The sequence below is a fragment of the Glycine max genome, chromosome 8 (genome assembly GCF_000004515.6).
Source record: "Glycine max cultivar Williams 82 chromosome 8, Glycine_max_v4.0, whole genome shotgun sequence".
Taxonomy (NCBI): Eukaryota; Viridiplantae; Streptophyta; class Magnoliopsida; order Fabales; family Fabaceae; genus Glycine; species Glycine max.
The window spans coordinates 2,983,594-3,010,130 of NC_038244.2; the positions used below are offsets into that span (position 1 = coordinate 2,983,594).

The window sequence follows — 26,537 nt, forward strand, 5'->3', positions numbered from 1 at the left end:
AATTAAAACTTAAGAATTAAGATGATTAAAAGAAGTAAAACGTTGGTGTAAAAAAAAAAAACGTTCACTTTAACTTAACCTCCCGAGTAATTTGGCTAGGCTATTATTTGACGGCGCAGGTTAGGAATGGCGCACCCTCAGCACGTTCTAGAGACATCAAAACCCTAGTTCGCAATTCTCCTCTTTATAAGCACTCTCTAAGAACCTTACCCACATCCTCATGTTCTATCTGAGGCTAGGGTTTACGTCTTTCGCCGCAATTTCGAAGATCCAATTTCTTTCATTGCTTTCATTGTTCTTTTGTCTGTGATTCGAAGGAAAGGGACTGTGACGATTTCTGTGATTAGGTCTCGTTCGTCGTAATTGGCCTAACCGGCCTTGCCGACCATCCTGCTATATCACCACCCATATTCTGAGTCCCTTTTTCATCCAATTCTTTTTCTTTTATCTTTTTTCAATTTTAAATTGTTCTTCGTTGTCAGTATTGGTTGTGCGGTATCAGATTCGTACACTTTTGATCGGCCGATGATTAAATCACAAATAATAGACAAGCATATGTCTGAACTATTTTGTGTGGAAAAATCTAATCTTCTCTATGAGGCCAACTATTTTTCTGTTTTCTTTTAGATTTTTTTCTAGGTTTAGTCTTCCAAGGAAGTGTTTTTCTTTTGCGATTGGGGTGTTTCAAGTTTTTCGAATCTTCTGTGCATTGTTTTGCCAATGATGAGAGAAATAGTACATATGTAATGTATGATTTTTCATGATTACAGAACCTACTGCCTTCCTTCTGAGGCGCGCCTTTAATGTTTGTGATTTTGTATGCTTGAGTGTTTTTTAGTAAATTATTTTTGGTCACTCCCAAGTTATTCGTGGTTTAATTGTAGTTGAAGGGTCATATGATGATTATAAGCATAGTTCAGATGATTTATCTGTGATTAATTCTGTTTTTAGTCTTTCGCTCCTATCTGATGATCCCTTCACATAACGTCTTATGGGCTTTTTTATTTGTTAACACGCTTAAATTATCCTTCTCAAGTTTTGGGACTATTCGTCAGCCCCTTTAGCAGTTCCTCTGATTGCTCTAGGGATGGATATGTCCCTCACATAATTCTTCCATCCGATTCACTTTGTCAGCTTTGTTTTTTAATGTTTTGCTGATCATTGTAGGATGGAATATCTTTATGTTTGAATTCCTATGATAGGTGATTGTTATTATTTTGCATCAGATTAGTCCACATATGTTGTAATATTTTCCTCCGTGATACATTGTTTGTTGTCTGTGATGATATCTTTTAAGGCTGTTTCTCAAAACATTCGCAGTGGCCGCCCAAGAGCTTTCGCCTTCGCCAGGCTTGAGAGCTAGTGCTGCTTTTATCCTTCCTTGGATGTCTGAGACATTATACCTGGAATTATTTGTGTTATGTTTTCTTTGTTTGTTTACCTTAAGTAAATTTGTTACAGTTTTCCATGTTGTTCAATTACCCGATGACGACAATCAATTAGGCTTGTTTCTCTAAACATTCGCAGTGGCCGCATAAGAGCTTTCGCCTTCGCCGGGCTCGAGAGCTATTGCTGCTATTATCCTTCCTTGGATGTTTGAGACTTTGTAGATTTTATTCAAATTTGATTAGCTTTGTGCTTTTTTGCGTTGTTTGTTTTTTTGAAATTTACTCGTTCACAACAGTATATTAGGATGACCTTAAAGAACTCGATGATGATAAATCTAAAGGCTTGTTTCTCTAAACATTCGCAGTGGCCGACCAAGAGCTTTCGCCTTCGCCAGGCTTGAGAGCTAATGCTGCCATTATCCTTCCTTGGATGTCTGAGAGTTTGTTAATTGTGCAATGAATTGAGTTGTTTGGTTTTGGAGTTCATTCATATTTAATAAATCTACCTAAGTTTTTCTTAATTTTGTATTTTGGCATTTTGTGTCACATTTTGATTCACGCCAATGATGATAAATCCTAAGGCTTGTTTCTCTAAACATTCGCAGTGGCCGCCCAAGAGCTTTCGCCTTCGCCAGGCTAGAGAGCTAATGCTGCTATTATCCTTCCTTGGATGTCTGAGGTCAAATTATATCATAAGTTTGACTATTTTCTCATTTCAGGCTAGCACCTGTGTCCTTGGTACGATTTTGTTACACATGGCTAAATGAAGATGGTGTTTTCGTCACTCATATTTTTGTATCCACTGGAATTAGTCTGTTCCCGCATAGTTGACAAATAAATACTATGTATAGATGGAATGGATCCTGAATCGTATGCCATCATTTAAACGTGTATAGTTAGTGTTAATGAGTTGAAACGGATCAACATTTAGTTGTTTTTTTGGTAATGACATACTATCTCCGAATTAGTTTGGATTGTTTTTAAAGGTAGTGTTCGGAATTAGATATACTAAATGTTTTGAAAGAATTATTTAACAAGTTTAATTTATTGTTTGCTTATACGCTACATCCTAATGGATTTTTTTGGTTTTTTTTGGGTATGTTAACGTTCTAAAACTAAGTTAGAAAATCCGAGTCAGCTTCAGAAATTTCATAAAAAAAGTTCTTTCAAGAACACCAGAAACAATGACAATCAATCAAGCAACAAAAACATAACTTCGTCAAAACAAAATCACAGTCAAAGTTGCTATATCTTTTTCTAAAAATGTTAGCAAAAGAATTTCAATTAAAGCCCGTCGACGTTTACGAGACATAATCCCAAGTAAAAAATGTGACATGGATATCTCAAGATTTTTTCTCCCGTTTCACTCTGCTTCTGCTAAATTCACTGTGAAAGTTAGAAAGGAAGGTATCTAATAGGTGTGGCGTTTCTTATCTTAAGTATTTGTGTTTAGACATCTAAAGTTGAGCCAGAACCGTAACACCGTAAATGTAGGGATTTAAGTGAGATTATTTGTTTGTCACTTACGAATTTGTTAGTGGAGGCAATTTCTGCGTTTTCCTCCTTATAGTCCGCTTTTTCGAAGATCGACATGGCTGGCAAACAACGTTGTCCTTGCTAACATTGCTTTTTGGCATTGGTTGCAAGGAAAAGTCGGCTAAGAATATGCTTTGCTTGAACTTAGAAGATTAATTCGATCCCCAAAACATTATTTTACTGTGGTTTTTTCCTTAAAAAAGTTATCTTCATTTTTTGTATTAAGACTCTGGCGTGAATTTATCATTTTTATTTTATTTTATAATCTTGAACTGTGAGATATATTGGATTAAGATTTCAAAGAATTATAAAAGATTTTTTTATAATAAAATCTGGTGATATTTTATTAGATTCTTAAATAATATAAATAAGTTTTATTTTATTTTAATATTCTTAGATAATCTTTAAAATTTACAAAAAAAAATTATACTAAAATAATTTTTTAAAATTGTAATTCAATACACCTAAAAATCTTTGTGCTCGTTCTTATGAGGTGAAATATGGCTTATGTGGAATCGGGGGAGCCTTGAAGGAAAGGGAGTGTCATGTTTAATCTATTCCATTGAATTATTCCTACGGTAGTCCCACATATATTGTAGCCGTTGATTAAAAACCTATTCGGGTTTCCTGCTGTAGAACCCGTCTTTAATTTTTTTTTATGTTAGCGCTCCGCATCAACTTTCGGAGGGATAAAGCGGTGTAAGAGAGATGCAAAAAGACCAAGGAGAAAATGTTCGCATAGTGTCTAACAGAACAACAAGAAGAAAATGGACCACCAATTTGGCGAAATGAAGTTAAGAATGTTACATGTGTCTTAATCAAGACATGATTTTATTAAATAGTACATAGATAGATTTATAATGTAAATACTTTTCATTCCTTAAAGCAAAATATATTCTAAGAAAAGTTGGTGGTATTTTTTTTTTTTTACATGTATTTTTTCCTGTAACCAACTTCTTCAAGCAAAGTACGATGACTGGATATTTGAATTAATAGATAATTTACACGAACCAATATGAAGAATGTGAAGAAACTTACAAATGTTTTTCAACTTAGCAAACATCCTATCCTATATCTTTGAATACAAAAATTGGGAAAGGTTGTACAGTCTACAATAATCGATGGACAGAGTGGTCATTGAGATGGTAGAGCAGTCTCCGCACTCTCCTGCGTCTGCGTGGTTTCAACACTGCAAGTTTCCTTAGAAACTGTGCCAGCAATTCTATTTGGTGGCCAATAGCGAAATACTGATCTACCTATGATATTCTTGGCTGGCAGGGGACCCCTAACAAAATTATATTTCATTCGCAACATAATTAGCAACTACTCTATAGAAATAACATTACTGAATGCATTTGGATAATTAAACACATAGCCATTACCACACATGGGAGTCATAGCTGTTATTGCGGTTGTCTCCCATTACAAAGACGTAGTTCTCTGGCACACGCTGCAAAACACACAAAGCAACAAATAAGTAACTAAGTTATGAACAAGGTCAGAATTATCCTAGCCCATAACAAAAACGCTGCAAAGCTGTAGTATGCCTCCAAGACTCAAGCTTCCCACACCCCATAAAAATCAGATTTGGAATGTAAAAATTACATCCCTTGATTTTTATGGGGTGCAGGAAGAAACACCCTGCCTCCAATTCCTCTGTTTACTGTCCTAAAAGTAAAATCTTACCCGTTAGCCCAACACAATGATCATCAACCTTCACAGGCCTAACTCAAATTATCTCAATAATCAATTCTTGGTAGTTATCCCCACTCTTAAGTATTAAATTAGAATTTCCTTTTCAATAAAAATATTTTATTTTATTACTAAAACATCATATGAAGTGGAACAAAGGGAGTAAAAGGTACAACTTACTGTGGGTTTCATCTCATAAGCAGGTGGTTCAAGGATGTACTCTTCATTCCTCTCAACCCCATTAACTACAAGATGCCCTTTACGAACCTGGAAATAATTTAATTAGAGATTAGTGATATTTAAGTGAATAAGCACTGGATCAAGCACCCCAAGAATCTGACTTAAATTATAAATGACTACTTACATTCATGCAAACTTTAAAGTTCCAAGACCATTTAAAAACCAAGAGCCTAGTTAACCAAACTTTTGAACTAGAAAAGAATAAACTTCCCTCTAAAAACAAGAAAACAAGCAAGTGGTAAAACAAATCCAGGGACAAGCAAAAGACAAGAACAGGACCACGAATGAAAATGTAACAATTAGTTGTAGTCACTAGCCATGAGATAGAACAATGCACAATAAAATTTGTTCATCAAGGAATTGAACAAACAATGAAAAGCCAGCATCACGAAACAAGAGTATGAATGCTCTTATCCAGAGATCTTACCTCCACAATATCACCTGCCTTTGCAACCACACGCTTTATAAAAACATCATCATCGCTATATCCAACTTCTTGAAGCACCGGAGGGCTTTTAAATATCACTATGTCACTTGCACATGGTTTTCTAAAATAGTATGAAACCTGAAAACATGAAGATGTATCTTTACAATGGAGATGCATCATAACAGATAGAAAGTCTAGCTAAATGCTGACGTCAAAATCTATTAAAAGTGCATAGCTATATGTTACATGATTTGTCAAGGCCTACGGATTCATATACTTTTTGTGAAGTAGTCAAATTCAACATTAAATTTTTTCTCTTCACAACAAATAGCTACAAATACAAAACTATTATCTGAAAAAAACTAAGCCAGTAAATAATCTGCTTCAGGTAAAACAAAAAAAGAAAGAATTTACCAATTAAGTACAAAAGCCTATCATAATCCCCATAACCTTGCATATGTCTCACAATCCGCAATTTAATAAAAGTAAAATTAGAAGAAGGTAAAGGAAGAAAAAGGGTACCTTCTCAGCAACAATTCGATCTCCAACATCAAATGTAGGATACATTGACAGCGAAGGAATGTACCTCGGCTCCGCCACGAACGTTCGAAACGCAAGCGAAATTGCCAGAGCCACAAGCACCGTTTTTGCGTCATCAGAACTGAAATTCAACCATTCCGGCAAGGGCCCTTCTTTCTTCTCCGCATCCCGGTCACCCCCACCCCCACCGTCGCCGCCGCCGTCGCCGCTGCCACCACCGTCGTCGGACTTGAGCACCGCCTTGATGTCCTCGCCGGAATCTCTGAAGGCTTTGCAGAGGATTCTACGGTGAAAAGTTGCAGTGCTTTTGACGAGGGGACGGTGACAGAGCGACGGTAAGCGGAAATTGAAGAAATTGGGTTGGCTCAAGTTAGGGTTTTGAAGCGATGGGAGTGATGGGAAAACGGAGAGAGAAGGCATGTCGTCCTAGTTAGAGATTGAGACCTTGAGATACCAAGCTCAGCTAACAAAGAAAGAGGAAAAACTCACAAAATCTTGTAGTGAAGTGATTGCTTTGCTTGGATGGAGTTTGTCCGATTCTTGTCTTTATCTTTTTTTACTTCCCACTTTGCCAATAGTGGATTGTATTTGCGTTTAATTAATTAAAGTTTTTCATGGATTATACAAAAAAATTCTAAATTTAAAAAGAAAAAAAAAGTATTGTTGTTATTTAAAAGTAAAAAAAAAAACATATTTTTATGAAAGTAATATTATTACAAGAGAAATACTAACTACCCATCCTCTAACATGTTCACTCTAACACACAATTATTATTTTAAATTAATTAAAAATTACAAAATTACAAGAAAATCATTTATTAGGATATGAGATCCATAATTTTTTTTAATTTATAATACATTTCAACCAATAAAAATTTCTACTATTAAATAAAAATTGTTGGTATAAACTGAAAATGTTTTTTTTAAATTAAAAAAACATCGTTTAGTTATGAAGCGGAGTTTTCTATTCTTTCTTGTCATGGTTGTCACTCATACCATGTTTAATTTTGACATTTATTTTTGTGAACAATAATGTGTAGACACCAATTATATACACAGAAAAGTCAATTTAGTTGCTCACCACTTAATTAGATTAGAACTATCTTATCTTAAGAATTGGATCGGATCATCCAACACAGAAAAAAAATGTTTTATATATAAGCTATTGTATGCTACATTTGAGGTCATTTTAGTCTCAGTTTTATCTGTCTAATGATATGTATTGGTGATTCAAAACTCAAAAGTAAATGATTTGTCTGACTTGACTCTGCATTTTTGTGGGTTTAAAATTTTGACTATAACAATTAAAATATTAATGGACTAATTTAGAGTAATAAAATATTAAAGAACTGAAAGAACACCGATAGAAGAATTAAGAATGCAATTAAGCCTTGAATTTAATAATGGTCTCTTCTCATATGTAATCTAAGTAAGCATGTTGGTCTCGTGCAATTTCATTTGATTGATATGGTTCTATTCTTTTCAGTGTTTTCCTTATAAGTACTATTTATAAAAGTAAGATTTTCCAACAATGCTCAGTGTACACAACAATACAAAACGAATTTTATAGTGATGTAATAGGATACACATTTCATTGGCAAGTGATTACTGAATACGAGTAGCAGCAGTTCAACAAATTGAAATTACACCAGCATTTTGTCAAAATTGTAAGTGTATGTTCTGATTTCTGAAGTCCATGAATGGTATCTACAGTTTTTCCACCTGAACTCATTGGCATGGTGTACTGTCATGGAAACAACCAAATCTATTCAGAAAGGATTTGTGTTTCATCACAATGGTAAGTCACCTCAACAAAGTATTGACACTACTCTGCAACAGTCAAGGAATGGCCTAACAACCTGATTTTGAATCTGCTGCCTACTTACAATCAGTGGTTGCACTCCATATGAACTTCTTGTGCGAACAAAAAACATGGAAGTGGTAACATTCCGCATGTTGTCAGATAGTTTGACTACCATTCTGCATCTTATGTTTCCATTAGTTGTTCTTGTTGGATGAGTCACCACTACGTCAGGTATTTGAAGCAGATTAGAGGGAGAAGCACTGAGTTTCTGTTTCTTATAAATACTCTCCAAGCTTTGCACTTGTATCTTGTCACTATCAAATTCTTGATCTAGCTCAGATTCTTCTTCTGAACCATTAAGAATTCTGTTGGCTTCTTTGAATAAACCAATGGCACGCCAAGCATCAGCCACCAGTTGCATAGTCGACATTTCAGGGACAACACCCCTCTCTTCCATAGTAGTAAGTAACTCTTCTGCTTTCCATGGTTGTTTTGCTTCTCCATATCCCCATATTAAAGTTTCATAAGTTTTCAAATTTGGGGAAGTTCCCATTTCATGCATTTTCTCACAAAGTCTAAATGCACGATCCATTTTGCCTGCGGCACACCATCCACTGATGATGGTAGTGAAGATCACCACGTTTGGTTGTACGCCATATTTGCTCATAGAAGTCAGAAGAGCCTCGGCTTTTCGTGGCTGTCCGGCACGCACATAGCCTTTTGCAAGGATGCTATATGCGTGGATGTCAGGTTCTATACCGGCCTTCACCATGTCGTTGAATATCTCCTCACAATTTTCCATAAGCCCTGCTGAACTCCATGCATTCATGATGGTGCTAAAGGTTACTACATCTGGTTTGATCCCAAATTCTTCCATCAATGTCAGTGCCTGAACAATTTTCATCTGTAAGTTACTATCACAATACTAGATACTGAATAATTACAGAACAACAGAATACATGCACAAAATAAACACGCAACAAACGGTTCTTGGAGTATTTTCAGCGTGTCAATAAAGTGGAGGGAAAGGCGTGCAAGAAAATATTGATCTCATGAAAAGTATAAGATATCAGAACTCACCTCATCTACTCCATTTGTGTCTGTAGTGTCTAGATATCCTTTGATAAGAGAGTTGAAAACTACTGGATTTGGATCCACACCAAGCTCCTTCATTCTGTATAGAAACCTCAAGGCTTCTGGCATATTGCCTTCCTTGCAATAACCACTTATTATGATGCCACAAGTTCGTTCATTAGGTTTCACTATGTTGTACGGCATTTTCAATATTAGCCTTTCAGCCCTCTCTGTCTCACCATTCTGAGCATATGCCCTTGCCATGGTGTTGTATGTTACAACATCAGGCTGAATGCCAGAAGCCACCATTTTATGCAAAACATTCCATGCTTCTTCCAGTTTCTTCTTGGTACACCAGGCTTGGATGAGAATATTATATGTTCTATCATTGGGTTTCACATTTTCATCTTGACCCATCATCTCTAGCAATTTCATAGATTCATAAGGCCTTCCAGCAATCCCAAATCCTTTGATGAGAGTATTATAAGTACTAGTCGTTGGTTTACATCCATACTCCTTCATTTTCTGAAAGATTTTCATGGCCTCATCTACCTTGCCAGACTCAGAAAAGGCATTGATCATAGCATTGAGAAGTATTGAATCAGGCTTCATCCCATTGTCTGCAACTTTAGAAAGAAGTGCAGGAATAGACTTGAAACGCTTTTGGCGGGTTAGAGCAGCCACAAGAGTTGTGTATGTTATGAGAGTTGGCTTATGCCCTTCTTCAGTTAAGTTGTTGAAGACGGCCTGAGCTTCATGTGGCTTCCCTTTTCCAATCAAAGTATTCATCAGTTTTGTTCTTGCATGAACTGTTTGACAACTGTTGTTTCCCCTACAGATAAGGCAGTGGGATTGATCACGTCTCTCTTGCGGGGTAGAACTTAACTTTGGTTGGTTCTTCTTGTACTGATGCTGTTTCAGAACCTGATGTCAATCTTTATCAATCTTATGGGCATTTTTGGTAACGAATTCAATTGAATGGCAGTCATGGAAAACTCTCATTCAGATTACTAATACAATTCAGTGTAGTCTACTTGGCCTGTTGGCCACTCCCTATTAGGCAGCTACAATCTAGTCCTATTAAAATCTAAGAATTCAACAGTCAAAATCATAGGAAGAATTAAGGATAATTGAAGTCATAGCTAATGCAATGAACAGAACACGTTATTTTCTGATATCATCATGAGAAAAATAATAAAATAAACAAGTAGTTCACAATACCATGACTGATAAATCTTTTGCGCTTTCATTACTCATGAGGGCTCCCTTCTTGCTGCTATCCATGACTAATGAGTAGACCTGATCTGATTCTCAGAAATCTATCTTGATTCTTGACTGCTTCTGAAAGCCTCAGCAAACTACTATTCTAGCCAGAATCAGATTCTGGCTACAAGACCTAGCCGGAGTGCTGGCTTAATTATACCGGCACATAATAACGGAGATGCCTCATCCTGGATTATTCTATCAAGAACACACAAGAGAATCAACCAGAGAAGGTTATCATCAACTGGCGTTTTCAAAAACACAATGATGAACAAAATGAACCATGGCATTAATCCAGAAATGACTAAACTAATCTTGCACGGGATGAAGATTAGTAAAAATAAATTCTATCTAGTTGCTCAATAGAGAGTCCAATTGAGATAAAGTACTAGTGGTAAGGTTTACTTTTGTATGGTCAAGGACAAATCTATGTTGGTTCAAGAAAATGGAACAACTATTACCTTAAAATCCATACACAAACTGGCAAACCCCACACCCAGTCACATTTGCTCCAGAAATCTTCATTTTATTAACAAACTGGTGCACAAAATGTAAAAATGTAATCCTTAAATAAACAGCCAAGAAGAAAATCCATAACTCAACATTATGTTTGGGGTGGGAAGTTTAGAAGCTGAACGTGGATCATGGGAATTTGCTATCTATATATAGCAACAATAATACAGAAGGAACAAACAATCACCCAATTGTAACTGACAAAGCAAACAGTTGAAATATCAATTAGATGATCACGTCGTCAGTTTTCAGCATTAAGATACAGTTTATGATGACTCAGAAGTAAACTATACCATAGTGCATGCTGCATAGTTGATGGTGTTGTTCATAATAGTTAGGAAACAAGTCGACAAGTTTGAAGGACAGGAAAGGGTACCTTAGTTTAGCAGTTGAGAAGCTTATGGTCTGCGTGCGTAGTTAGGAGTGAAGTTGTGTTACATAGTTAGCAGAAGAAAATCCAATTGGAGTTTAGTGGTATTTTCGTGTGTGTGGCATACACTGGAGATTCTTATCCACAAATATTTATCGTAATAAGATTTCGGGGTACTATTTTGAGGCAGACATGGGAAAAAGACAAAGATCACTTGAGGAGTGGATTAGACCACGCCAGCATTCTATTGGCAGGATCAAAATTTACCACGTATTCCATTGCCAAGAACGCCCACCTTCCAGATTCTCAATTTTCAATTTCAAACTTGCACTTTAGACTTTATTCACTGTGGTGTGACTTTTTTTATTCATTGATAATTTCTTGTTATTGGAAGAACTAGAAGGCTTAATTCTTGTTACATTGATTATTAATATATTGTGATTATCTTGAGAAAAAAAGATTTTTGAAGTGTCTGCTTAACGATACCTGGCCTGTTTTTCTTTTTTCTTTTTTTTTTAATCAGTTTTGACCGCAGGTGACCAAATAATAGTGTTGGTTAAGTTTTTTTTACACACGTGCAGCACTTTTTTTTAAGAGTATGATACTTGAACACTTTTTCTTTTTATTTTTAATTCAAGCATTCTTCTAACACTTTTTTTTTTCTATTTTTTCCTTTTAATCACATCATAAATCTTATATTTGTATTTTTCTCCTTTTTCCTTTTTTTCATCAAGTGTTTAATAGCATTTTTTGGTGTCCATTTATCTTTTTCCTTTATTCAATAGCATTCATCATTTAAGGGTTTGACAATATTTGTTTACATTATTTTTTCTTGTCTTTTAATTTAACCCATCTTTTATTTTGTGTATTATTAAGAAGAAGAGACAACTTGGGCTATTATTATGAGTAACAATACGTATATTTTTCTCTCTTTATCTAAAAAAAAGTAATTCATCTTTACTTTTTTCTTTTAATCTCTCTTTCTCTTTGTCCTTTTGTGTGGTTGTGTCGTGTTTTAACCCAATTAAACCCAAAATGTTGCGATAACTGAGAAGGGGCAGTTGCTTCCATTACTTTTTTTTAAGCTTCCGGACATTTAATCCGAAATATAAAATTACATGTCTTTATGCAATGTAAAAATTTACATTCCAGGATAGGTACAGAAAACAAATGAGAGGTGCAGGAAATAATTTTCCTTGAGAAGGTAGTGATGGCAATTGGCATAAAGTCCAAAGCGATGCTTACGGGGAAGTTCCCCAAAACCTGCAACATTTTCTATCTGTAGACACTGTTTTGATTTCAAGAACCAAACTTCATCCGCTACGTTGGTGGAAAAAACAGTAACAACAGTACATGATGTTGAAGGTGTGGAAGTGGTACCAGAATTGCCTTGCTGTTCATCCAGTGAAGACCCAAGCCATCAGTTCTGCGATTCTCTGGGGTGTTTGAAACCTTTCAGCTCAGTACATCACTCATTCAGCTGCAAAAAAGCAACTTCTACTATCTGTAATTGTAACTAACCCCATTTTTATATCAATTTTCTGTTCAAGCAGTGCTTTCTGACTCTAGGATTGTTTGGTGTTATGTTAACATATACAGCAAACCTGTAATGTTGAAGTGTCAACGTACATGGTTTGGATTCCCAATTACTTGTGTGCTATCATGGTTTGCATTTCTAAAGGTGTCATTTTTTAATGGAAAATGGAAGCTGATTTTAATGAAAATATATATGCAGTCAAAACCTACAGAATCCTTTATGTAAGAACCTTTAGGTTCAAGTGGTACACATCACACTTTTGATTTCCAGCTTTTATTGATTTTGAATTTTGATATATCTCTTGGCGGTTTCAGCAATTTGCCTTGCTGGTAAGTTAAGTTGGCATCTGCAATTTTTTTATTGATTGAAGCTAGTTGATTTTGATTTTTTGATTATGAAACCTAAGATAATATATTGATGTTGTAGGATTCAGATGCTAAATTTACGATCAACTGGAACCGCTTGGCTGTTACGAGTATGTTTGGATTTGGTTTTGTTGGACCAGTTGGGCACTTCTGGTATGTGAATTCTATTTTGTTCAGTTTATTTACCTGCTTTCCAGTACTTCCTACTTATCAAATCATGTCTTCATATGGCAGAGTTTTTGCTGATTAGTTATAACGTAATTCACCTGTAAAGAAATTCTTCAATAGCATATCATATCATAGAGATAGAGATGGATTTTAATTTACAAAGTAATTAATGGTTCAAGTATGATCTTTTATGTGGGGAGTGGGGACTTTGTAAATCACTTTGTCACAACATGAGATTGCGTCCAATTTTTGAGACATATCATATAGGGCTTTTGACTAGTAAATTTTCTGCAATTTTTGGGACATATCATATAGGACTTTTGACTTGTGATTTCAAAAGTGGGGAGTGACTTGACTTGCTTTGGGATTTTAAGATTGAAAAATGTGACATTCAATTCACTAACAAGCTTAAAAAATAAGGAACAGTTCTGCTGAAAGTAATTATAGGCCAAGTTATAATTCTTGCTGCTAAACACTTGGAACCAACTTTCATGTCTTGTTTGTAGGAATGAAGGCTTGGACAAACATATAAAGTTCAAGCTTCAACTAATGTCAAAGTCCGTGCGATCCGTGGCCACTAAAGTGGCAATGAATGGCATAATTTTTGGTCCTTTCCATTTGCTTGTCTTCTTTACTTACATGGGATTATGTGCTGGCAAGTGAAGGAAGACTTGAAGAGAAATTATGTCCCCCTGATTTTAGAAGGTGGCGTGTGGCCAGTTGTGCTGGTTTTTAATTTTAGGTGTGTTCCTGTGAAGTGCTTTCTGGATAGTGCTTTTCTGTCATGCTTGGAGCAACAGAAGGGTGCACCCTTGAAAAAATGGTTTGCATCATTTCATTCTACGATTACGAATGAAAAAGGAGGTGGTCATTGATGACGAAGAGATTGATGAAATAACAAAAATTGATTTCTTAAAGCTTTTGAATATTTTTTATTTTTTAATGTTTTGCAAGTTGTAATAGATAGATTGAAGATAGATATTTTGCTTTGTATATTGTTGTTGAGTCTAATTATCTTGAACTGCAGGCCAAGAAATTATCTCCGTGCTACTAGTTGAGAGCTGCAATTATTAGCATATAGTGGAACCGAAGACAAATATAATTTGATAAGTCTATAATTTTTCTTCTTTTAGTTTCCTTGTTGCACTGAAATGTTGGGTGGACGAGGGTCAATGATCTCTCTTTTTCTTTACAAATAAAAATAATACTACATAATGATTGTCTTCAGTACACTATACACTTTAAGGTGTCATAGCCCATATTCCAGGAATAACGTAAAAGATAACAAAGTCACTGTCATCTACAAGCACTAAATACGTATTAACTGTTTTTTTTTTCAATAAAAAAAGTCAAGAGCTCAAAGGAGATTGACGTTCTAAGTGAAGATGAGGCACAGAGTCTAAGTGTAAGTGTAAGCTTAAGTCATTGGTTAACGTTGTGATTTTGATAGCGAAAATGATCAAAACTCATAATTTGGGCTTCTTGTTAATTTTGGAAAAAGAGAAAGAGGTGTGTTTTTTGGGCACATAAATTGCATTCTTATTTTGCTTGGTGAGACATGTAATTAGATGCATGCTGGAAAAGGTTGGAAGATTTTTTTTAAAGAAATTTAAAAAGAAAAAAAATAATAAACAAATTTTGATACTCTTCAAAATATTTAATTTCTTACGCTTTTTTTACTTATATGTCCTCATTCAATGAGTAAATGGAACAATATTCTAGGAAAACGTTAGATTTTTGTATTAATTTTTGAAGCTCTGTATTTCCTTTTTATGGAGTGATTGTTAAGACTTAAGAGTGAAACGGAAATTATTACAAATATTTTGTAGTATTAAATTTGATTCATATATATTTATCTGACAAATTTAATTCTTTATGATCAGCTTCCTCTATTATCTAGGTCTAGTTTTGTCCCTGGTCTAAGTTGATACTACTCCATAACATAATATATCTGATTTTCGTTGGCACTTGGGACATAGTCGTCAGCATGCAGACTCACTTATGTTATGAATGAAGCAAAACTGTGTTGTGTTTCTCACTGTCTATCCTCCACTCAAACTATATGAGGCAAAACTGACACTAATGAATACGTATCATATTATGTGATGAAAATGAAGTTTGTTTGTTCATTAATGCTTTAACTCTCTTCATTAAATAGTATTGATTTAAAGTAGATATATAAATATTTTGAACAATATATTAATTTAAACTATTATTATATTCATTAACGTAGTATATGCTGAATTGAAACCAAAGATTTAAATAATATTCTGAATGAATAAAGATATTACTGATATGTTATTATGTGAAAATAGGAAAAGTTATTACATGTGTTTGCGGGGGAAGGGGAAGGGAAAGTGGCATTTTGGCACCTCATTTGGATCATCCTTTCCTTTGTTATTTGTGGTCGTCTTATCGGAAGACGACAAAATCAGTGATATTCATACAGTACTTGTTTGCACAGTCCAATTAACCGAATGCATTTCCTCACTACTCACAAAGAAACCATGGACGCCAACACTCCTCTCCGCTGAATTAAGGCTTCACCAAATAACCAAAGCAGCAGGCCCAAACCCAACCAATTGGCAAGATTTATTAATAAGGCCCATTAGGCGAATGTTGGTTACTGCCACTGGCATTAACTTTTTCATGCAGGGACGCCGTTATATTCAAAGTCGCTGGAATTCACAGCAAGAAAAACCTTTTCGGGGTTAATGTGATTATGGGAATTGCCAAGAGTTCCTTTGTTTTGCTTTTTGCGATCTACTTGGACAAGTTTGGGAGAAGGCAGTTGGGTTCATGTCCTTGTCTGGGTTGGGCTTGGGCTCCAAAATTTTTGAAGAGTCAAGTTCGAGGGATTTTCTTCCTACAGTGAAAGAAAATCTTCTACGCTCAATATTTTTTGGAATATTTCAAAATTATTCCTGTTAATAAACATATGAATTTGTAATATGTATGAATGATACGGAAGGGTGTTTTTAGAATTTTCCTCTTAATGTTGGGTGTAGAAGAAAAATGGCTAGTGAAGGAAGAAAATTCCCGAGTTCAAAGCCTTTGTGGGCGATTGTGTTGAGCATTGTCGCTTGGGTTATTCTTTCTACACCCAACATATTTAAAAAAATTATAACTTTGCTCTTTTTACTTTTTCTTCTTCGTTTTTTCATTTTCTCTTTTCTTCGTATAGCCTACGGATTAGCAATCCGTAAGACACTGTTCATTTGGAATTTTTGGTGCGTCCATTGATCTCCTCCTTCTCCTCCACGAAGCTAGTGTCGGTACTACTCGTGGTGTGTGTTTGTTGTCTATGGCTCCTCCCTAGTTTCTCCTCCAACAGTTTCTTGTCGTCCTCCGCGAATTTCTTCTCCTTTGCTGTCGTGAGTAGCACTGCGTCATTATCAGTAAGTTTTTTTTGCCTTCATTTACTCCATACGAATTATCAATCCATATGATTTATATGAATTGCTAATCCATATGATTCATACATATTAATAATTCATATGAAACAAATAGATTATCAATCCGTATGAACCATATAAATTGGCTTCATATGAATTGTCAATCCGTATGGTTCATACGGATTGTTAATCCATATGAACCATATAGATTGTCAATCTGTATGGATCATACTGATTGTCAATCCGTATGGATCATATGAATTTTCGTATGGATTGCTAATCAGTATACGTTCAATATACAGAAAAGAAAAAAATGCAGATAGCAAACTCATGGCGGCAATAGCGGAACGAAGGCAGACACCAACAACGAGCACACGTAGATTGATGAAAATGAATCACAAATTGAAGATGAGAGAATTTAGAGGAGAAATGAAAAATGTGTGAATGAATGGTGCAGACGAACGAATTCCTAATCTGTATTTCACATTTAAGCGTTAATAAAGGAGGAGCAAAATTAGTTTTTCACTCAAAATGTTGGGTGTAGAAGAAATGAATTTGGGTGCAAGAAGAAAATCCTTTGTCGCTTTGTGTGAGGATGTTTCATTTTTTTCTATTGAGCTTGGGCCCATTACGTGGGTCTATTCATCAGGGATTTTTCCGTTGAGGCTTCGGGCCCAAGGGTCGAGTCTTGCAATTTCAGTGAACCGGTTGGTGAGAGGGATGGTGTCCATGACATTCTTGACTATTTCGGAGAAGATAACGTTTAGAGGGATGTTTTTTTTGAGATGACAGGGATTATGATGATGGTTACGACTTTCTTTTATGTGTTTATGCCGGAGACCAAAGGCAAAAAAACATTGGAAGAAATGGAAACACTTTTTGAGAGTCATGTTAGTAATAGAGGGAGGCAAGTGGAAGTTGTTTAGGGGAGTGGTTGCCTAGTTCGGGTATGTGTTATTGTGTTTGCTTTATCCTTTTTCTAGTTGCATAATATGTATTAACGCGAAATTGCTTACCCTATTATATAACATGAATTTAAGTAAAAAATTCTAAGAACCATTGTACACCTGAAAAAAAAAAAAAAGAGCTATCGGTTATATATACAAGCATTTACGAAATTGTGGTTAATGTTAGCAAAGTTAAGTAAGCAAGGCATTGAAGCAAATGGCATTTACGAAATTATGTTAAATGCTAGCAAATGTACCAGCCAAGGCAAGTTAGTTTTTATGAAAACGATATATTATTCGTATGAGAAATAAATATAACATTTTTAACAATTGCCAATCAAAATATTATCAACTAATTAAAAGTAATTCTAAATATAACTTCAAAATATTTATTACACGAATCAATATTATGTTCATACCATACAATTCATAATTAGTTAATAGTAATTTAGATAAAATGTTTTTTTTAATCTTTTTTCATTGCATTAATCATTTTAAAATTATAGTGTAGAATAAATAAAATAAAATATTCAATAAAAACCAATTTTTTAGACGATAAAGTTTCATAAATGATATTTTAATCATAGTTTCATTAGTTAAATACCAAAGTAGTAACACTAGAATAACATTCACACATAGTGTGAATAACCTTGTAAAAAACAACCATTTAAACACACAGTAGTACAAGAAAAGCACAATGTCTACCCCAATAAAGCCTAGCATAGTTAGTAGATATAGTTGGGTTTGCTAAGCAAAAATTGACGGAATTGATATAACTCATTTCAATAATTTCTAACTATTTGTTGAGAGAGATATTTAGTGAAATAAAAAACACAAATGTCTACTTTTAGATTAGTTTTTTGTGTGGTATTCCTACCTTTCTTTTCTTTCCTAAATCTTTTATGTGCATTTTAAATTGGGGAAAGGATTAATATTTGCTTCTTTCTATTCTTTCTTCAATCTTAATTTCTAATGTCTTTCATGAAAAACTGACCAAACTCCAAAGGGTGAAGAGAGGTAATGCCATTTCACACTAATATATATTATTTTTATTTTACAAAACTAAGAAACAGTTTTTTTTAAAAGAAAAAAATGAGATATTTTCTCCACGAAAGCTTATATAAGTGATGTTTTTTTAGGAGGACACAAGAAAGAGAGAGAGAAAAAAGTACAAAAAATCTCAACACAGGAAAACATTCATGTTCTATTTAGTAAAAGGGAAATAAATAGATAAAAATAGGAATAATAAAAAAAGAGAGAGAAATAAGGGTATGAAAACAAGCAAGAAATATAATGAATTTAAATGTTCTTAATTTAAAAGAAATAAAGATGAGATAGTCTCAAATAGTGAGACAATTAATGAGATATGTGGATGAGTGTGTTTTCAGAGAACTATGGAGTTTGAGTTGAAATAAGAAAAACATGAATTGTGGATTCAAGCAATAAGGCGAAATGTGAGTGAGTGTCAGCAGTTAACCCGATATTGTGAGAAATTATAATGTAATTTTTTTTCGGGGAAAATATAAATTATATTAAATCCAAAATGATACAATAATAAACGGGACATAAAGAAAATCAAAAGCCTCCCTAATACAAGAAGACCTATATCAAGATGCTAAAACAAATGTAACAGGTGTGCTTGTCTATACATAAAAAACTTAATCTTGCTAATAACCTCTATTAGAGAAAATTGATAATCTTCAGAAATCAGCTTGTTCCTAGACAACCAGATGCAGTAGACTGTACTGTAATTGTTATAGCCAGTAATTTTCCTTGAACACCTGATGTGGATCTGCCCCTAATTAAAGAGTCAGTAATGCGTTATAAAGATGTGAAACGTTTGCGGAAAGGAGCCAAATCACGAATGTGAGCCCAAACTTTTCTACAAGAAAAGAACAAAAGAGCATTTGATTCGGACTCATTTGAACATAAAAGGCAGAGAAAACCCTTGTTAAAAAAACAATTTTGTCAAGAGTAAGCACACGATTAATGTAAAATTAATTATACCTAAAGTTGTTATACATTTCTGTCATTTCTTATCATTTTTTTGCTTGGAATTAAATTCAAGTAGAACATACCACTTCCATAAAAAATAAAAAAAGGCAGGACATACCACGTTTTTTTTTCACCCTATTTCATAGGTACCAATTACCAAACATACTCATATTTGTTGCTCCATCCTATTTCCATGCTCCCCTTCATTTTGTCCTTTTTTTTTCCTACCAAATACATCATTATATATTTCTTCGAGAATGAATAGCACGAGGTAAAAGTAAATTCACAAAAGAATGTTAAAAAAAATGTCAACAAAAAAGCATATCACGTAAAAACTTCTAAATGCAATTACCAAGTTTGTAAGCCTTAAGGATTAGGTGAGTGTCCTTGCCAAATTACAAGCTTTCTGGTAAATCTAACTTTAACTGCGATGAAAGACGCTATATTCACAGTCACAGACGTTGCTAAAAGGAATGCGGAATCGCGCATAAATATAATGGAATGCTTTCTTGATTAGCCTCTGGGAGAACTTCTTAGTTACTTACATTAAGAGGCTAATTCAGATTCCCATTATTATTCAAAGGATTTTGTTAAGGGATTAGCTTAAAAAATAATAAATAAAAGATTCTAATTAAAATTTAAAAATTACAGTGAAAATATATTGATAACGTTAACTAATATATTTTTATAAAAAATAAATTATTTTTTCTAGTTTTTATAACCAATGTTTAGATCAACTCCTTCCCCGAAATGTACTGAGACCTAACCTGTTTTTTTCTGTTTTAATTTTTACGAAAAACAAAGAACCATGACTCAGTTACCATCTCCATGGATGGACCTGCAACCTGGAGTTGTTTACTAGTTTCCTCAGTTTAATGATAAAAGAAGAGAAATTGTGTCTATACATAAACGTGTGTATATATATACTTTTTTTTACACCAAAGAGAGAAAAGTGTAGAATGAGATAAGTGGTTGTCAAAATAACTATACTTTGAGTCACGGGTGCTGAATCATTGAGAAAATGGGGTACTCTGTTCCTCACATCACACGTACCCACAGAACTTACGGGTTGACATTAATCTTAGTCATAAGGCAAAGACCGTACCAAATCCATGTTCCCAGTCACCTTTTAGTTACGTTGTGTAAGTTACTCGAAATGTAGATATTTTAGCTTCTGCTAGTGCCAGCATTTACTAAGGTTGTGTTTCCTACTATTGATTTCGATTCAAAACTTTATAAACAATAATATATATTCTCCACCTTTTCATGACTTCTGCTCACGGTATTATTTGGGTCCTGCTCACGGTATTATTTGGGTTCAATACCCTTGTCTGATTCTGCAAGAGGGACCTGTCTGATGCAAACTTAACGTTAAGGATTTGAAATTCCAACCTAATCTTGCTATGGTTGCGCCAATCTTAGTTGCACAAGTGAGATTTGAGTGATTATACAACGTGTTATGTATATATAGTCTATATAAAGGACAAGATCAAGAAATTGTTTTGTATAAAAAGAAGAAAAAGAGAAAGGAAGAAAACTACACGAGGACCATACGTCATGATCCAAATGTCAAACTCTAACACCACCCCATGTTTTCATTGACAAGGCATAAGCTAACAAAAATGGGGTTCAGACCCCTTTTTTATATAATCATAAGCAGAGCAAATCAGAGCAACAGTGTGACAAGAAATCCATGTAATTGCAATGGTATCTCCTTGTCATTAAGTTCATGTGAATTTGAAAAGCTAACTATAACTATCCCATACCGTCTGCTACCCCATTTGGTGTGGCTTTTCAAGTAGTAAAGGGTAAGAGCTTCTCGTTTCCATGTGTCGTTATGTGTTTGGAACCTTCCAAGACTTTGAGATGCTCTTGATCAGAGAGACCTTGACCTCATCATTCCATGGACATTAATTTTTTAGTGCTGTTTAAACGGGATAGATATATTAAGGCAACTAAAGAGTAATTAATAGAAGGGGGTTAATTATATAAGTGGCTTCAACGACCATAAATTATTAGGTAATTCTAAACTATAACCTAGATAAGGCTTGATTGCCGAGGGAGAAAGTAAGTCTTCTCACCAGACTCTCGAAAGTATCCATCGATGAATAATAGAAGACTGCTAAAAAGAGACAAAGGCTAACTAAGGACCTCTATCTCTAAACTCTAAAAGCTGGAAAGTGCTGACTCCAGGCCTATCCTACACCCTTGGATTACATCATTATTAATCGTATTTTCCAAAAAATTAGTTAAAAATATTTCTTTTCTTTACCATCCTGAATTAATTTTTTCTGGTATCTGATTGAATTGGAATATGGAATATCATAATAATGATAATGCATTTTTTTATATTCCTTAAAATGAAAAAAAAATGATGCTAACTAATATCTAAATAACATATAATTGATGATAAAAAAATTAATATTGTACAATTACGTGTCATATATGAAAATTTAGTTTGGATTGTAGTGTTTTTTTTTTTTGTCTAATATACAATGACGACAACAAATTTTTTATCTGTGTACAAATTAAAATTACTCAATCTCTTATATAGCTACTAGACCTATGCTAGTGAGTTGGGATTACAGTGATCAATATATAATAATTTCTGATTCTAGATTAAAATGTAGTAGTAGTACTAGCCAAGATCAAACTTGTTGGTGTGGCATGGACTTCAAAGTTCAAACCTATAACTTGTCTTCTAACTACCGGACGAGTCGAGCAAGACGCGAGCATGTTGACAAAAATGCTTAATAAGATCCATTTAGAAGGGAACATTGATAAGGTGACAATAATACCTTTGTCCTCCACTCCTATATCTCACATATCGAAAATAAAAATTCCTCTATTCTTTCTCTCTCTGCACTATATCAACTTTTGTAGCTTTCTAAATTCAGAGAACTGAGAAATAAATATACTGGGAGCCCCCACCGCCATCATTTACGTATTTTCAAATCAAATAAAAATAATAATAATAAGTAAGGGGCCAAAATCAACCGCGAAAACTATACATGATTGGTCTCTAGATTATAGTCCATATATATTATATTGAAGCCCACTTTCTTGGTTTAGGGTTAATGCATTGTACTGGTAACAGCTGAAATATGCAGATATCTCAAATGGAAACTGCCTACCATTTTCATCCAAATGATGATGATGATTTGGTCAAGAGTCACTATTGAACAATTGGTTCTATAGGATGCCCAGTCTCAATTTTCCCACAGTTGAATGCTAAAAATATAGGTACTAGGTTGTATTGGTTAATGCCCCGTGAGACCTCTTCTACCACTTCCATCTATATATTATAAGCTAAACAGTTAGGTATAGTTGTCTTTCCTATCCTGGAGTATATTCTGAAGGTTGTTGAGCTAGCAAAAGAGTCCATTGCAAGAATTTATATGGGCAATTTGAAACCAATCTAATATTATTAATAAAATGAGGTTTTAAGAACATTTTCCATTCCTCTACTGGTTGTGTCATTTGTGTGGAAGGGGGAGACAGGAAATACTGCTATTATATTGTACCAACATATAGTTGCATTATATCTCCTGTGAATGTATGCTTTTCCGTGACTTGCATTATAATGTAACTTTATTAATAAATAATCATACAGCACGGATCAGTTTAGATTTTTTTTTTTATAAAAAAAAGTACCTATAAGAGAAAAAAAAAGTAATTTTTTATAGTTAAAATCATATCTATTTTAAGAACTATTAAGTACATGAATCTATTGACACAATATTATTTTAGTTTAACTAAAAGTTTAAATTCTATGTAGTTATATTAAGTATTTAGAGGAAAGACTTTAATGTATATATGGTTTCTAAAATAAATTATTTTAGAGAATTTAGTTAAAAAAATTAAAGTTGATTTACTAATTTAAAGTTGTTGGAATAATTGTGGCATTAGGTTAAATCTGACATTACACTTAATTTAAAATCTTAAAGTTAAGATTATGAATTTGTTTTTAGTTATATAACACTTAACCTTTTCATTTTTATTTATATGATGTTGGACTTCACCTTCTACTTATTCCAACTAAAGTTAAGAGAAATTTTATTTGTTTTACTTCCTTATTATTTCCCCCATATCAGACGTATTTTTTTAGAAGTTTATCTGACTAGTTTTAAAGGCGCATGTAGTTTGTTTGCAATTTTGTTATATATTAACTTTGTAGCTAGGCGTGGAACCCCCTCACTTCAGTTCTTCTAACCTTCTTAATTAAATAATTATGTAAAAATAAAATGTTTTTAATTCCTGCATTTTGAGTTAAATGTGGCAAGGTCCTTAAATTTTATATTGATTAATTTAGTCTTTAAATTCATTAATATGAAATATAAGGACTTTGACCGAGTTTAACAAAAAAATATAGCTAGGAATTAAAATACAGTTTCCCCTAATCATGCACTACAGCTAATATACATGAGTATGGATGTCGTCGTTGAGGAATTAGTTTGCAATTAGTAATACTCTCACTTTGTAGCTAGCTGTGAACAGACAACTGAAAACGAACGGAAGAAGTAATTGAAAAGCTTTTCAATGCTTTCCTTATCGATTTGAGTTCGTAATAAGGAAGAGAAATACAGTGAAGAAAAAGGATAAACAAATCTGCGAGAGTATTTCATTTTCGTTTCAATCATAACACATACTTTCCACACATAAAAGAATAAAAAAAAAAGAATTAGAAGAGGAGGAGGATAATGCATGCTTTAGTTTGTTTTAAATTAAAGTAAATCTTTTATTTTATATTATACTAAGTTACTAACCATATATCACGGGACTATATATGTAGATAGAAGAAATCAAGTTTAGGTAAGGATTCTTAAACTGTTATTGAAAAGGCTATACTAGTGTAGCACTTTATTATTTTTATTTTTCTTATTGTGTAGTACTAAGAGATACCATCGTTTTCTACTATTTGAATTTCAAACATCATTAAGCGCCTTGAACAAGTATAATTAACGTCCTTGACCGTGGTCCCCTATTGTCATATATATATGTCCCAGAGCAAATATATGCTGCAGTTGTTATATTGTTTTTCTAACTGATCATCAATTAGTACAATTAGTCAATTACTATAATAATAGTAAATCAATTTCAATAATAATTACACCTTTAATACAAGGAATAAGTTCGATCACTTTAGAGAGTACTTTTAACGAGAATTGTTTAACTCACTTTTTTTTATTAACAAAATACAATTTTTTGTTACCCTATTTTCTCAAATTTGGGGGCAAGATACAGTTCCTTACAACAAATTTTGGGACAATTTGTAATGCTAAAAGATTCCATGAGAGAGAATGGACGTAAACAAATAAAAAAAAAATAGATTGCAACAAAAATCATAAAAATTCACTGTACATGGACCAATGCATGGCAGCCAACATATTTTTAAGCATAAAGCAGATTTTGAGGTCAGACTTTTTTAACTAATAAATTATAGAAAAATTAGGGATTTTACAAAAAATAAAAGTGGCCTGTGAGGTGGAGTCTTTATAAAACTAATAAAAGTAACCGAAAAATTAGGAACCTTATAAAAATGTAAGTGATTTTTCCTGTCGAAGGGTTTGAATTTCATTCATCAAATAAAAAACACGCCTTAGCTATCACTACATTAGAGCAACTAATAATAAAAGTTATATTAATATTAACACAAAATAACTTTTTTCTGGGAACCTAAAACAAGGGCTTGAGCCTTGAGTACTCGCCTTATGTTCGGGTCAAAACAAAATTCTTCAAATTATGGATATATGAATCAAAACAACGAACCTCCATCATATCATAAAAAAAAAGCTAAAATATTTAAAGTGTTGTGGCAACGGAAAAAAAAGCAATGAACCAAAAACAAATTGCCTTGTGACCAGTTGGTCTGACTAGAAAATTTTCATAAATCCACACTACCTTGCACCGTCACACAAATTGGGTATGCTAACAAGCACGGTACGACAATTGCGATAAATTCTTCATAACAGTAAATTTAATACTATAAGAAATCCAGTATATAATTTGGTTGAGATCCGATAGAGGAATGGGACGCAGTGATATTATAAAGTTTTATATATTTTTATTTTATTTTTTGTTGATTTTTTTTTACTTTTTTTCAAAATTAAATACCAATAATTATTGTGATAGTTATTGTTATTGTCGCATTTATTTTAGTATGATAAATAATAAATAAAATACAAATAACAATGCTATTTTATTATTACATAAAAAAATTAAAAAATAACTAGTGTTGTTATTTATAATATGAAAAACTCGCTTATTTAGTTTCATTCTTAAAAGAACTAGAGATAAAAGCAATTAACCTAAGTCCAGCAAATGTAGCCTAACTCAAGCACGATTATGACATGGAGTTAATAGAATCAAGCCAAATAAAAGCTAGTATTGAATGCAGGATTGAATAAATTATTCTAAATTTTCTTACATTATTTTTTATTTTTATAAATAAAAAATCTTATACATTTTATTTGATAGGTTCGAGGTAACTAAGCAGGCTCGACCCATTTTATTTGTATTCACTTCTAAGTAACTTATTTGTATTAACTTTAAAATTAATGAGACTTCACCCTTAAAATTACTCTTATTTTTAATAAGGTTATTGTTAGTAAGTAATATGTAAACATGGAAAAATGCTGGAGATTCCCTTGTCAACTTGTACACGGAAGGAGAACAAAGAAGAAGCATGAGCCTGGGCAACAAGAGAGAATTGTGCTTGTTCAGTAAGCCTACCCATGCCCTTGTGTTGGTACGTATCCAGGAAGCTTTACGCTAGCTTTTCAGAGTTTTTCACTCATACCCAGCAGTAGTTGTTCAACTTGGAGCACAAAACAAAAGGACAAAGGGTAAAATTTCCTCCCAACATATTTGAATTCTCATATTCATCTCCAAGTAATAAGTTACACACTTACACCTCAAGTAGTTGAAACAAGTGTAATTTTAACGCATCAAATCAAATATAATAAGGCCAAGCAGTCAAGCACCAAGCATGTTCACATTAAAAATTACAACACACAAGCCTAATACCACTTTATAGTTTCTTGGAATGCAGGTATATTTTTCATGAAAAATACTTTTGTTGAAGCTGAATAAAATTATTATAAATGACAAATTTCATTCTTCAACGACATATGTAATGTTGAAACTAGATATTATTATTAATGAAGCCCAAACAATCCCATTCCAATTAATTCAAATAGTCTCTTGTTAAGAATACTGTAAATTGTATATATGTTTTATTTTTCCAAAAAAAATAAAAGAAAAAGAAGGTAAACGAAAACCCGG

General features: G+C 33.5%; 2 protein-coding genes, 8 non-coding genes and 1 pseudogene across 18 annotated transcripts; 9 read left to right on the forward strand and 2 right to left on the reverse strand.

Annotated features, from left to right (window-relative positions):
• The first annotated feature begins 322 nt into the window (after window positions 1-322).
• LOC113002466 (small nucleolar RNA Z43) lies at window positions 323-420 on the forward strand. The gene has a single exon (XR_003268027.1). It is a non-coding gene; the product is annotated as a small nucleolar RNA Z43 (small nucleolar RNA).
• Window positions 421-715: 295 nt separating this feature from the next.
• Window positions 716-795, forward strand: LOC113002470 (small nucleolar RNA U83). The gene has a single exon (XR_003268031.1). It is a non-coding gene; the product is annotated as a small nucleolar RNA U83 (small nucleolar RNA).
• Window positions 796-887: 92 nt separating this feature from the next.
• Window positions 888-977, forward strand: LOC113002464 (small nucleolar RNA snR60/Z15/Z230/Z193/J17). Its single transcript, XR_003268025.1, has one exon. It is a non-coding gene; the product is annotated as a small nucleolar RNA snR60/Z15/Z230/Z193/J17 (small nucleolar RNA).
• Window positions 978-1,076: 99 nt separating this feature from the next.
• LOC113002471 (small nucleolar RNA snoR99) lies at window positions 1,077-1,179 on the forward strand. The gene has a single exon (XR_003268032.1). It is a non-coding gene; the product is annotated as a small nucleolar RNA snoR99 (small nucleolar RNA).
• Window positions 1,180-1,274: 95 nt separating this feature from the next.
• LOC113002496 (small nucleolar RNA SNORD14) lies at window positions 1,275-1,397 on the forward strand. The gene has a single exon (XR_003268051.1). It is a non-coding gene; the product is annotated as a small nucleolar RNA SNORD14 (small nucleolar RNA).
• An 89-nt stretch (window positions 1,398-1,486) lies between these two features.
• Window positions 1,487-1,604, forward strand: LOC113002499 (small nucleolar RNA SNORD14). The gene has a single exon (XR_003268054.1). It is a non-coding gene; the product is annotated as a small nucleolar RNA SNORD14 (small nucleolar RNA).
• Window positions 1,605-1,706: 102 nt separating this feature from the next.
• Window positions 1,707-1,830, forward strand: LOC113002497 (small nucleolar RNA SNORD14). The gene has a single exon (XR_003268052.1). It is a non-coding gene; the product is annotated as a small nucleolar RNA SNORD14 (small nucleolar RNA).
• Window positions 1,831-1,946: 116 nt separating this feature from the next.
• LOC113002498 (small nucleolar RNA SNORD14) lies at window positions 1,947-2,070 on the forward strand. Its single transcript, XR_003268053.1, has one exon. It is a non-coding gene; the product is annotated as a small nucleolar RNA SNORD14 (small nucleolar RNA).
• A 1,811-nt stretch (window positions 2,071-3,881) lies between these two features.
• On the reverse strand, window positions 3,882-6,392 carry LOC100815810 (chloroplast processing peptidase). Its single transcript, XM_006584768.4, has 5 exons — window positions 5,806-6,392; window positions 5,284-5,421; window positions 4,797-4,883; window positions 4,307-4,374; window positions 3,882-4,209 (listed from the first exon to the last, which is right to left on the reverse strand). The coding sequence occupies exons 1-5, from the start codon at window positions 6,241-6,243 to the stop codon at window positions 4,059-4,061; spliced, it is 882 nt and encodes a 293-aa protein (XP_006584831.1). The 5' UTR covers window positions 6,244-6,392; the 3' UTR covers window positions 3,882-4,058.
• Window positions 6,393-7,363: 971 nt separating this feature from the next.
• Window positions 7,364-10,987, reverse strand: LOC100809945 (pentatricopeptide repeat-containing protein At5g21222). Of its 9 annotated transcripts, none has more exons than XM_006584772.4 (5): window positions 10,853-10,970; window positions 10,425-10,500; window positions 9,922-10,161; window positions 8,707-9,612; window positions 7,364-8,515 (listed from the first exon to the last, which is right to left on the reverse strand). In XM_006584772.4, the coding sequence occupies exons 3-5, from the start codon at window positions 9,982-9,984 to the stop codon at window positions 7,631-7,633; spliced, it is 1,854 nt and encodes a 617-aa protein (XP_006584835.1). In that variant the 5' UTR covers window positions 9,985-10,161; window positions 10,425-10,500; window positions 10,853-10,970; the 3' UTR covers window positions 7,364-7,630. The 9 variants fall into 9 exon arrangements, with proteins under 9 accessions (XP_006584835.1, XP_014634159.1, XP_040873859.1 ...); XM_014778673.3 differs by having other exon boundaries at window positions 8,707-9,624; window positions 10,853-10,969; XM_041017925.1 differs by having other exon boundaries at window positions 10,770-10,918.
• Window positions 10,988-11,138: 151 nt separating this feature from the next.
• LOC100810479 (PXMP2/4 family protein 4-like) lies at window positions 11,139-13,948 on the forward strand (annotated as a pseudogene).
• Window positions 13,949-26,537: the final 12,589 nt, after the last annotated feature.